The 13,273-nt window shown below is 33.9% G+C and overlaps 1 protein-coding gene across 1 annotated transcript; it reads left to right on the forward strand.

Moving 5' to 3' along the window:
• Nucleotides 1-11,234: 11,234 nt before the first annotated feature.
• LOC104115981 (L10-interacting MYB domain-containing protein-like) lies at nucleotides 11,235-12,364 on the forward strand. Its single transcript, XM_009626728.4, has 2 exons — nucleotides 11,235-11,634; nucleotides 11,726-12,364. The coding sequence occupies exons 1-2, from the start codon at nucleotides 11,311-11,313 to the stop codon at nucleotides 12,260-12,262; spliced, it is 861 nt and encodes a 286-aa protein (XP_009625023.1). The 5' UTR covers nucleotides 11,235-11,310; the 3' UTR covers nucleotides 12,263-12,364.
• The last annotated feature ends 909 nt before the right edge of the window (nucleotides 12,365-13,273 follow it).

Raw genomic sequence — 13,273 nt, forward strand, 5'->3', positions numbered from 1 at the left:
ATGATTTAGTAATGGAGTGAAGTGGGGACACAACATCATATGGAATAATTGAAGGTTGATGGGAAATGCTACAACAAATGAATGTTGAAGAGAAGTACTTCAACAATTGAAGGTTAATGAGAAGTGAATCAACAATTGGGAGTTGGAGAGAAGTGCTACAACAATTGAAGGTTGAAGACAATTGTTTCAATAAAATTAAATGTTGGTAACAAAGTGTATCAATGGGAATTTAAGACACGCGCTTTAGTAAAATTGAGTATTGGTGACAAAGTGCATCAACAGAGTTAAAGACAAGTGTTTCAACAAAAGTGAAAGTTGAAGAAAAATGCTCCAACACAACAACAACAACATTAACGAAAAGTTCAAACGTATACTTTGAATTACGGAAAAATGTTAAAAAACTAATTCAAAGTTGTAGTAGAGAAACTAAAGTTATTTAGGATTTGATATTTGTAAATTTATTTAACTCATGTTTAATTAAGATTTATAGTCAAATTAATATAGGAATAAGTCCTCTTGCTTCTAGTTAAAAGAGGTTTCGTATCATTATAAATAGGGGTATTACTAATTTATTTTAGTGAAGACATATGGAAAACTGTAGAGAGCATTTAAACATTTATAATAAAGTATGTTTCCTCTCTATTAATAGTATTTGACTAATATTGATAATATTTTATGAATTAGTTAATATTAATAGCATTATTGTTCTGAAAGCCCAAAGTGGATAGTTTTCTCAAATTACTATTCTTAGGCTAAACGTTATGCTGGTTTAATACCAAAGCGAGGTTGCGCGTTTGAATGGAGTTCACTATTTTTCTACAAAGTATTTGTGCATTTTTTTGAGGAAAAACAAAAGTCTTATGATCCATGATTATTGAGGTCAATTTGTTTTTTTATTATATAATTTTCGATCGGTAATGAATATTCTAATTTGATTGTTGACTTTAGGGTCAGTAAGCTTTCCTGTCCTATTAAAAAATGACGAGAAGATTATTTCGTTAAATTAAAAAGTTGAGTGAATTTTTTCATAAAAATGAGCATAACATTTTTATTTGGATCCATCCACAAATTTTGGTGTTGACACTTATTAGCAGGGCAAAATTAATGGTCAAGTAATCGTTGGATTGCACGCATGTGATGGAGTTATTCTTACTCCTTTAGACCGTCGCTCTCTATACCGTCAATATTATATTTTCTTTCAATGTCTACTTAAAGATAAGAGCGAATATTATACTGCGATATGATTGGCTAATTCCCTGTCAGACCATGTAAACTACGTTTTTAACTATAGTAGTATTTAGTACTCCGTATTTCCCTTTTATTATTTGCATAAACTTTCGTAAAGATGGACTTAGATTTTAAAATTAGTTAGTGGAGGTAATAGAGTTCCGATTATTTTAAAATTAATAAAATATCTCCAAAGTTAAAAATATTAGACCACGCAAATCGACATAGTATTATATGTTACTTAATATATACCTTCAGTTCCGTTTTAATAGTTAGTCGGCTATAGATTTGGCACGCGCACTTAAGAAATTATATCCTAAAGAATTTATGTTATTAAATTACTTTTGTTAATGGTGACTAAAGTTGTAATTTCAATAAATTTAAAAAGTGTGGGTATTTCATACTAAGGATAATATTAAAAGAAAATAGTAAATCACTCTTGGTTTGTTAAAATAGATAAGTAAATTTAAAAAGATTAATATAAGAGATTAGTAAAAAGAAACGGAGGAAATACGTAATACTACTGTATACATAAGACGTTTTATCTTAACTTCTTTTAAATAACTCAGAATTATCAAAGTTAACATTTTGAGGTTCAGTTTTTTTCTTTCTTTCTTAGTGCGGACACTTGCATTAAAGTTAAGCGGAAAAGTTAAAATTATTATTTGGACTGTTTTTGCTGCTAAAGTTCCTGAAAGCTCTACCGATAAAGAAGAGCTACGCAATGGATTAGGTCACGGTTTACGATCACCTTAGGTCACACATTATATTAAAGTCACTTTGCTTAAATGTGGAGGAGAGTGACTTTAAATTGGCTCAATTCTATTGGGGGAGGTGATGCAACTCAAATACATTGACTCAATCAAGGGAGGCCAATTAGAAACTCTTTTATATGTATCAAAGCTAGTATTTTATAATTGTGTTGGAAAGATAGGTGTTGATTTTTAATTATACTCTTCATTCATGTTGAGCAGAAATTCGAAATGCAACTATAGAAGTGCTCTTAGTGATATATATATCCCATTGAACGCCGTACAATTTCCGATTTTATATCACATAATTGTTGATCTAGTACACTGGAATTTGTTAAAATATAATACCTTTAAGTAATGCCTTTTTTTTTTTGGTTGATGAATTAAGGTCGGGTGTTATCTTAAATGATTAGAAATCCTTCAATGGATAAAGGGTAAGCCTTCTTTAATTTATTTTTGAAAAAAAAAACTCTTCATAGTAAACTACCAGAAGAGAGGTCATATGCGACCACCAATAAATACGAAACTTGAAGTTCAATGTTGCACGAGAAAATGTATTCACCACACAAAAAGAAGAAGATCAGAGGAAAAAACAATGTACGTAAAACATGAATAATTTTGGTGCTTAGCTTCTTAAATGGTTAGCTATTATTCTCTCTTTTTCATTATCTACAACTAGGGGAAAATAGAGTCATATTCATTGATTAGGTGATTATTCCACGTTAGTTGACAATTCTACTTGAAGAAAGTGAGTTTTGTGGTCATGATTTAAGAGATAAGGACGCGAAGTTTTGATGTTATCTTGACCTCCAAATTTTATTGATTTCGATGTTGTTTTGTAAAGCAATGGAGGGAATATGAACATATGCTGTGGAATAGAGCATGTAAGCGAAGGACCTTAGACTACCTTTAATAAATGAAGGATACATCAAACCCAAAAAAAATTATTGCTCATTTTTCTTATATCTATATTCCTGTAAGTCTGTAACAAATAGGGACTAGAAACCTACGCAAAAGAATTTGCTTTACCCTTTAGTGGATTGATTTAACAATGCGAATGATAATGAGGATTTTACGTAAGAAAGTGGATCGAGTTCGTAATTAACTTAATTTTGGATTCTTTAATTAAGACTCAGACTTTGGAAAAGACAAAGGAAAATTCTAAATATGATCAATTTTGTTTAGCAATTTTTTTTTATCTTCCTCTAATTAGTGAAGTTAGCTAGGTTGATGCCCTATTTCATCCTTGTTCTTAAACTTTTCCATGAAAAAAAGGCGGTCACTAGGTTTTTATTTAAAACAATTTATGAAATACAGTGAATAGTAATTAAAACATTTTATTGAGATAAAAAAAGGAACAAGAATTACACATACATTGTGACTTGAATGCAGTAGCGGACCCAGGATTTTATGCAATCGAGTTTAATCTTAGAAGTTCGTAAAATAGTAGTTCTCAAGTGAGTTCAAATAAAATATTTATACAAAATTTACGCAGCTTTAATCTTAATTTATATATATTCATAATATTATTTTTTTGATGAATCGGATTTAGTTGAACCCGCTTGCCACTACGTGCCTCCGCCGCCAGAGGCGAATTCAGGATTTAAATCATATGGGTTCAATTTTTGAAATTTTTAGCATTGAACCCATTATATATTTAAAGTTATGGGTTCATATCTATTATTTTTATAATTTTAATAAATTTTTATATATAAACTTTTACTCCGCGTCGAAAATCATGTGTTCAATTAAACCCGTCCACAATACGGCTATATATCACCATAAGTATTTAATCAATCAGCGCTGTTGCCAAAAATATGTAGTAGCAAAACAGCAGGAAATCAAGACAGAAACTCGTGAGGAAAAGTCAGTAAACAAAACTACATATAGTAAGGTGGGGTTGGCGAGACTCTCTAACATTAGGAATTTTCTTCCAACTATTATGAAACAAAAAACAAAATCCGACTACATGAAACGAACCAAATAATTTCCCACAACATAATTATACCGAAGGTCGAAGCAAGTGGTGACGCCACAATTTTGACAGCCGCAGATAGTTAATTCCTCCTGGCCCCCCTCCCTTTTTCCCACGTTCACCACTAGTCAGGAAAGTTCTCATAGATCTATCTTTTTCTTTTCCCTTTCTACGTTTAATATCTGAAATTCACTAAATTAACAAATTTAATTTTACATCGGATAAATACTTTTTTTGTTTGTTTGTTGAGAAGCGTTTCCTATTAAAAATTATTATATAGTTAAAAGTGGGTGAATTTCACTCATCTCACAATGCCTTTTGATGGTTGATAAATCTTATTCTCGCTGCATATTCTAGCTCGGCCTACTTTACGATTTTGGTTTTGGTTGAGTTTTTTCTTCCAGTCATTGTGCGGAGACATAAATTCTGCTAAGGGGTTCAAAAAAGGAATAAATTAAAAAATTTAAAGAAACATGAATTCTGTTAAGGGGTTCAAAAAAGGAATAAATTAAAAAATATAAAGAGATTGTAGCTATTGGGAATGGAACCAATGACCTTATAATGGCTTTGAACCCCCTTGACCACTAAATCATGCTTTTGGATTGTGTGAAGGAGATTCAAAACATAATATATAGAGATAAAAATCAAATTTTTTCTTATATACACAATGTAATTTTCCGACTAAGAGGTTCGGATAAACACCCTTGCGCCCCTCTAAATCCGCCCCAGCCCACAATCACGCCTTCAACAAGTTATGTGTATGTTGCATCACACATTCTAAGTTCTAATGTATGCACTGATGACTAGACAGTGCTCGAACCTTGAGGAGATCGATATGTTGTTGTAGGTTTGCTACAGCAGCTGCTTTTTAATTTTTGGACAAAAATTTGTGGCATTGGAAAGTGGTTGTCCTTTCTTCGCTAATGTGAAAATCTTTTTCTTTTGGCATTACTCTGTATCCTTGGATTTATGGATAAGTTTCAATATAAAGATCTTGTCCGTGGTGTGCATGCTAATTAGCAATGCCTTTTCCATTTAAGATAATTGAATATTTTTACTCGAATTAGTTAAATTATGATATAGTAGAAGGTAATGCTTGTATAGTTTCCAAGATTAACCAAAATATAACGTTATACGCCTTCATTTCAATATATATGACTCTTTTTAAATTTTAGAACACCTCAAAATATAACCTGAAACATGTTGTGAACTTGCTGTGATTATGTTGCTGCATGGAAATTTTGTTCTGAGAATGATGTAGGTTGATTAAGTGCTTTGAAAATAAAAAAAGCAGGGGGATAAATTCAAAAATAACCAGATTTACGGGTGATTATTGAAAAATGGCCACAGTTTGAAAAGTAATCGTAATTATTTAGCCACTTTTCATGTAAAGATAAATCTGAACAAAAACACTGTTCAAAATCTGGAAATTATTCCAGCATAATATACTGGAGTTTCAGTATAATATACCGGTCCAGCATAATATGTTGGAAGTTCATATACATGTGCTCCAATCTCCAGTATATTATGCTGGAACTTTCCGCGTGTTGGAGTTCCAGCATAATATGCTGAAAGTTCATACACAGATAAACCAATCTCCAGTATATTATGCTGAATCGGTCCGTATTGCAGTAAAATAGTAATTATTTTTTAATGACTTTACAAACGGTGACTATTTTTAAATTACCAGTACGAAAACTGGATAGTCCGTGCTATTTTTACAAAAGTAGAGTGTTAGAGGGAATACGGCACCCGTTCTAATACGTGAGACATGACCCAACTTCAAAGATATACAATTAATATTTTATAATTAAGAACATGGATATCACTTTTAAAGGAAAATTGTAGTTGTTGAGGTTTAGATTCCAGCCATTCAAACGATTTCTGAAATTTATATAGTGAAAAGGAAAATGTAAGTAATTATTTTTAGAACGTTTTCTTTTTCTTTATCGATCTATCCTCAAAGATATCTTATTATCAAGCCGCAAGATCTTTAGAAAATTATGTAGTTGTACTATTGCACATGCATCAAATTTATCAGGATTTCATTATAGTTTCTGCATTTTCCAAGATTTGACAATTATGTTTTGTGAAAAGGATCCTAAGAGAAAAGACAGCTAGAATTCCATTTAGTCACGTGATAATATAATTACTCTATTAGACTCTACCAACAACAATCCTGATCCTTAGTGAAGTATTGGATGTCCTTGCCACGTCAGTACCATGTAAAGTCGTCGGTGATGCATTCGATAGAGACACCTTATTCAAGAGTTATTCTTGTTTTATGATGTACCAAGATACAAGATAAGATGAATTGTGTCACTTCTGATTTTTGTATGTTTAAGAAATCGGTTCTTTAACCTCAGAATTTTAGACATATAAACTGAAAGTAAAGTGAACCTAAACACAATGATTGATTTCTACGTGTAAAATCGTAAAAATCACGACGTACCTTCGTAGAATGTACTTCAAAATTTTACTAGTTTTAAAGAGCAATTTTAAGTTACAACTCAATAACCAAGAGGACTAACTCTAGTACCTTAACCCCTACGATCAATCCAATTGTAGCTACCTCTTTCCAGACTATAAACTCTAGCCTAGAAAACTAAACACACTCTTAAGATTTATTTATAAGTAATATAGATTGCAATTTAAGAGCAAAACCTAAACAATTAAAGAACTTCATCAGCTTTGTCGCCAGGACCTCGTTCTTCAGTTGAGCGGCTTGAATCTCTCAAAGCACCTCTTGCTATGAAAGTTATTTGCCTTGAATAAATCGTGTGTTTGTGCGAAATAGTGATAGCCTTGAACATAAACAATATAGGAGTGAGGCTGACCGAAATTCTTTTCCATGTTTAGAATCAAAACCTAAATTAGTTCGGTCAACTCTTAAGGAAAATAAATCCTAAAAGGATTCTATTTTCTTTCAATTAAAAACTATTTCACACGATTTCCTTTTCACGCAAGTATTCATATAATTAATAAATTTGTGTTTGTTTACCCTCAAAATCAGATAACAATTGAATTTGTACGTGATTTTAAGGATACGTGATCTAACTTGATACAAAACGAGAAATCAGATTAATATTGAAATAACGATGAGGAAGTAAATGCAAACCACACAAGTTGAACGATCTTAGCCTTGAAGATTAGTTACCCTCGAGTCAGAAGTGCTTTTATTGATGCCGGAACAGAATGACAAGATAATGAGAACTAGAAATAATAATATATTGCTTTGTGATGCGTGTTACATTGTGTTGAATGAATTATGAAACCCCCCTTTATATAGTAGAGGAGTCCTACTCTAGGTACATTCCTATAAAAGGTAAAAATCTCTTGATTTGCTGATTGCCGGTTCCTTGTTGATACGTGTCGGAATTCTCGCCGTAATATCCGACCGGTCGCGGATATTTCGATTTTCTGTTAGTTATCTCCGAGCTTGTTCAAGGCTAAGGTCGACACTAGACATAATGTTCCTCGAAGGCAGGCTTTCCGACCTCGAGTTCTAGCTCGACGGGACTCGAGGTCGATCTTCAGTTCTTGGTCGCCACGTTCCAAACCTAATCCATCAAGTTGTAGTCGAGCTCGACTTCGACCGTATATAGATAGCTCCCTCATTTTTCGGAGAGTAGACGACGAGAAACGACATGAACTTCCGATCCTGACTTCGATATTTTGTGACAGAAACGACAAAACAGTCAAAACGTCTCGTCAGTCAAGTCTTAACGACATTAAATGCCTGCCAGTTGTCGGTCGGCCACTCTCAGATGTGAACAGTCGCTAAGAGAGTATAAATATCCCCTCATTAGTTCACTTAAACTTTACTTTCAAACCTTCTGCCCTCGTACCTTAGAAATTTCAACACTCCCAAGCATCAATTTTCTGGTTACTCTGAAATCCTTTTACAAGAACTTTTGTTTTTCTTTTATCTCAAACCATCAAGCATACTCTTTTAACTTCCTCTTTTTCCTTCATTTTCCAAAATAACGAAGACCTCAAAATTCGTTTCCCAAAAAGAAACTCCCTCTGCCTCGCGACCGGCTGAAGAGGAAAATGTTTCATCTGCTGTTACTAAGGAACCGACACCGGAGCCTCCCCTAAAGATGTTAGTTCCTGCGGGGTACCCGACCGGTGCTGCTTTCAAGGTCGATAAAATCTCCTCCATACCGGATAGGTGTGAACCGGTCTCGAGATATATATGCTCGGTCACCGATAACTTCCTCTCCAAGGTCAAGGAGGATTGCAACTGGGTTGATAAGCACGTGGTGCTTCCTACGCCCGAGGAAGCGATTACTACCCACGTGGAGGGTTTCTTAAGTGTTTACACTTATCCCTTCACGTTGGACCCTTTGGATCCGGTCATCATCGCCTTTTGTAAGAGGTACGAGGTGACCCTTGGTCAAATTCATCCTTCTTTCTAGAGGATAGTAATTCTCCTCCGATTCTTCGTAAACAAAATCGAGGGGTATTCATTCACCATCGATCATCTCATGCGTTTGTACAGTCCCCGACTCTATTGAGAGGGATTAATAAAACTTGCTCGTCGGGCCAGTAAGGCCCCATTCTCGAGCATCGATGAGGATCGGGACTGAGGCTGGTTAGGCTGATTCATTCGAGTGATGACCTCGAATTTAATTCTAACCGAGGATATGCTATTTCTTGAGAAATGGAATATGAAACATAAGTATAACCTTGCCTTTAAGATTTCGTTTATCGCTTTTTCTTTTCCTCCCTTCTCATCGATGTTTTGTGGTGGTGCAGCTGTTGCTTGGATGCCGGATGCAGTTTCTTGACTCAAGGAGTGGGTCGAGGGTATCGTGTCGCAGAAACCATATTCCGAGCGCACATGGCGCGAACTTTCGAAGCGCCGATGGGAGGCCCATTCTCACGGTGAGATTCTGTTCTCATGCGGACAACACTTAGGCTTTCCCCATGTTGCTGAGCCCCTACTCATTTTCCTTTTCTTTGCAGGTCTTCCCAAGGATGTTGTAATGAGGCCTCCATCTGGAAGGATGTTGCAATGAGGCCTCCATCTGGTGGCGAGGATTGCCCCTCTGAGTCCCTTGCTCTGAGACAGGGTGAGGAAAAGAAGAGGAAAAGGGCTTTGAGTTCTCCAAACTCAGAGAAGAAAAAACCGAAAAGGAGGCTGGTGCGTAAATCCAAGGAAAGTACCAGCGCCCGGGAAATCCCATGGGACTCACTCAGGCCTCATTTGTTTGCACTTATTGGAGGTCTGAATCTTAATCATTAAGATCTAACACATTAAGTGCATTTATTTTTTAGATCTTAACCCTAGTTATTCAGATCCAGCCCATTAAGTCTATTTGTTTTTTCTCTTTTAAAAACTCTTAATAGGTCTGAATGCATCTGGCCAAAACAGACCCATACCAAAGTCCTAATGGCGCTCAGACTCTTAAAAAAACGGTAAACGTTATTCTCGCAATTATTCCCTCAACAAATAAGGCTATATTTTAGCAAATTTCACGCCTTCTTCTTCATCTTCTGTGCATAAAGTTTCACGCCTCTCTCTCACTCTCCATATATCATCGGCTATTCTATTCTTTTTTCTCTTGAACATGTATGATTGTAACCTTTAGAAAGTATTTTACTATTATTTTATGAAATTCGCAATAGGCTTGCCTATTATTTTGTAAAAATTTACTTGTATGAGTTTCAAGATCTTGAGTCGTATTTTCGAATAATTCATTCTACAATGAACAAAAAAAGTTCGACAAAACTTTGGAGGTTTATCTCTAGATTGTTAAACAAATTAAAGAGTTATTGTAACACACATCTTAATAGTAATTACCTCTACTGTAAAATATCCTAGTTTTTGAGAGCTGGGAAAGCATGTCGGCACATACTTTTCCCATAAAGAATAACATGGGATGAAGCTCGAATTCAGTGAGTTTTATGCAATGGTTGGGAAGTAGAAATAGCAAGAGATAGACTAATTATATAAAAATGGAGAATGGTTTTCTTGCTTTGATTTTGGTATCTGAAAGAGGAAACATAAAAAGCATTAGAATTTTGGGAGTAATAACATCAAAAGCAACCTCTCCTATGCCAATAAGCGTTACCGATCATTATAAAAATAGTACGGCTCTCTTGTAAAAATGAGTTTGCTCTGAGATTGCAGGTAGTTGACTTTATAAATTATGCTTGTAAATTTTGGGTATAATGAGTATGACAATGTCGATGTTGATCTGATTAATAATCTTGCTTGGTCTTCTTTTCTCTTTTAAAGTCAACTGCTTTATACGATGAAATGCAGCCTATTAATATCATTGTATTTGCACCAGTTTTAAGCTGCAAGTTGTGACTTTCAATAAATATTATAGTAAAAGTACACTCAATTGCAATGTCTGCATAAGCACAATGGTGAGTAAAACAATGATATCAAATTATTTTACATAAGTTGGAACTTGTAGAAAGCTAAGTATGCCTAAAGGTGAATTTGAGTAACTGTACTTGTGTAGTTCTTGGCCTTAGAGAAGTGCAGTAAGAGTGTACATCAAATTTTTAATCTTCCAATTTGGGTGATGGAGGTTATGGGATTTGATTCTTAGCACTACCTTTTTTTAACTTTGAAAAAGTTTTTAAACAACTTATCTATCTAGTTCAAAAAAAAGAAAATAAGTTCTTAATCCATAAATGCTATGTACACCCTCTAACTTTTACTAGATATTGCATAAAGCTTCTCGTTTCAACAGAAAAGGTGAGGCATTTATTTAACTTCTATTTGGATAAACCGAATATCCCAACAAAGCGAACTTGCAAATTTAGCCAACCACATTTTGTTGCCCCTTCATTTATGGTTATTCGATTTTATGCACAACACTGCCAATGGCATGTGGTTGTCAGGATTCCTCCAGAGTAATGCAACGTGCAGAAACAGGCAACAGAGTCTTCTTCGTTCTGGATTGAGATTTAAGAAGTCCAAGACAATATAGTACATGTATGTTATTCTGTCGGTATATGAGTGCCTGTGAAAATGTCCTTCACAAGAAAAAATCTTGAAATATTTTTGTTCAATTCCCAATTGAAGTAATTTTATTTTATTTTATTTTTTACTTTAATTTGTCTTATGTTAAAGTTTCTGTATTTATCATCTTTTTTTTTCTTAAACGGTGTTAGGTGCGTGAAGAGATTGAGAGAACACTTCAATCAACCCTGAGGTTAGTTCTTGCTTTTAACCAAATGGCTGTTGATGATCTCCGTGACTTTTTCTCTACCATGCTGATACTGCTTCATGTTCTTCCTTTGTTTTCTGTTATTTTATTGATTGTCTCGGTTCTGTTATTTTTATTTTCATCACTTCATATTCTATAATCATTACTGCTTATTATTTCAGCTATGGAACAATCTACTGAATATTCAAGAGCGAGTTGGAAAAATATGGACGTAGTAAAAACCTTTTTAGAAAGTTATATTCAAGAAATATCCTTAAACGGGAGGCTTGGAAGTAGTTTAAAGGCAGATTCATGGAACAAAGTTAAACTAGTTTTGGAGACTTCTCATAACTTTAGCGTCACACAAAAGCAGATGAAGAATCATTATGATTATCTAAAAGAAAAGTATCAAGCTTGGTTGCCAATAACCAAAAAGACCAGCAATATTTATGACCTAGTAACCAATACCATTCTAATGTCTAATAGTGAGTGGGATGAGTACGTAAAGGTTAATTCATTATCTAGTAATTTAACTTTTCCTTTTTTTTTTCTGTAAAGAAAAAGGGTTGACGTACATATTAAAAATCTCTTTATTATAGGCTCATCCAAAAGCAAAGGCATTGAAGACTTCGCCTCTACCCTTCCCGGATCTTTGTACAAAACTTTTTGAGGGTTCTATAGCAACAGGAGTTCATGGTTGGAGTCCAAGCTGTACATATCCCCGCCCTGGTGTCTCTTCCGTATCTACTACTATAGATGTAGATACACTTGATAGCGTCGAAGATCTAGTTGGTAATAAGAATGATGGAGCTCCTACTGATTATCCATCTCAGTCATCAGTTCTAATTGAAAAGAAACCTTTGGAAAAGAAAAAAAAATCCGCATCATCTCAATTGGACATTGAAGAGAAGATGAGTATTGCATTAGAGTTATTGGTTAAAAACAATAGCGGGCCTGACGTTGAAGAGTGTATGGAAAAATTAGAAAAGCTTGGGTGGGAAGAACCATTATATAGTGCAACTGTTAGTATACTTTGTGAAGGTGACAGCTACAGGAAAGCATGGATGAACATTACAGAGGTCGACAAATTAGAGAATTGGATTAAGGCCATGGGAAAAAAAATGAGGCTTCTTTGATTTTGCTAATTAGCTAGATTATTAATTAGACGTTAATAATATGGAACCTTCTTTGTTTTTTTCAACTATTATCTATTATGCCTATTTAATTTTTTACTATTATATTATGCTCGTGGAACATTTTTAATCTGTCATATACCTTTTTAAAATATCTTGTTTGAAGTATGTTTGATGTGTATGGTATTGTTTTACAAATTAATTTATTGTGATTATGTAACTTTTCATATTTTTCAAATACATACTATGTTGTGCTTACTATTGTGTATTATACATTCTCTTTATTACAAAAGTTTAGACATGGACATTGAGGATCAAGTATTAGCGTTGATGAGTTTGTATTGGTGTAAAAATCATTTTAGACTCAAGAATATTCAAAGAAATAAAGATTTAACATCATTTTTATCAGGTGAAAAGTACACACAAGAATTGTTGTTCGGCTCTAGTCGACAGTGTTTAGAACTGATGCGCATGTCCCGTGATGCATATGTTCGGCTATGTCAGCATTTTAGACATAAAGGATGGCTCATAAATAGCAAACATATTTCTGTCGAAGAAAAGATAGCAATATTTTTGACCATTATAGGTCATAATGAGCGTTTTGTGGTTATGAAGAGAAGATTTCAACTTTTTTCGCAAACGGTTCACAAATATTTTCACGAGGTTCTTGAAGCAATGATGTTATTTGCAAAAGAGATGATATCATCTACAACATCTGATTCAAATCCACATATTTCTGGTGCTCATAAAAAGTTACGAAAAGTTTTTAAGGTATTATGTGCTATAAAATTATTATATAACTTCGTAAGAAAAAAATTCATAACTATTAACATAAATTTATTATTTTTATTTGCAGGGAGCAATAGGTGCACTCGATGGGACATTAGTACATGCAGTTATTCCAACTAATCAACAAATTATTTACAGAGGAAGAGAAAATGGTAAATGTTATCAGAATGTTTTAGCTATATGTGATTTTAACATGGTCTTCACTTATGTTTATGCCGTATGGGA

Source organism: Nicotiana tomentosiformis, chromosome 4 (genome assembly GCF_000390325.3).
Source record: "Nicotiana tomentosiformis chromosome 4, ASM39032v3, whole genome shotgun sequence".
Lineage (NCBI taxonomy): Eukaryota > Viridiplantae > Streptophyta > Magnoliopsida > Solanales > Solanaceae > Nicotiana > Nicotiana tomentosiformis.

Coding starts and splice junctions, on each gene's coding strand:
- LOC104115981 (XM_009626728.4), top strand. CDS start 11,311: ATGGAACAATCTACTGAATATTCAAGAGCGAGTTGGAAAAATATGGAC. Junction 11,635..11,725: donor AGTGGGATGAGTACGTAAAG/GTTAATTCATTA, acceptor TCTTTATTATAG/GCTCATCCAAAAGCAAAGGC.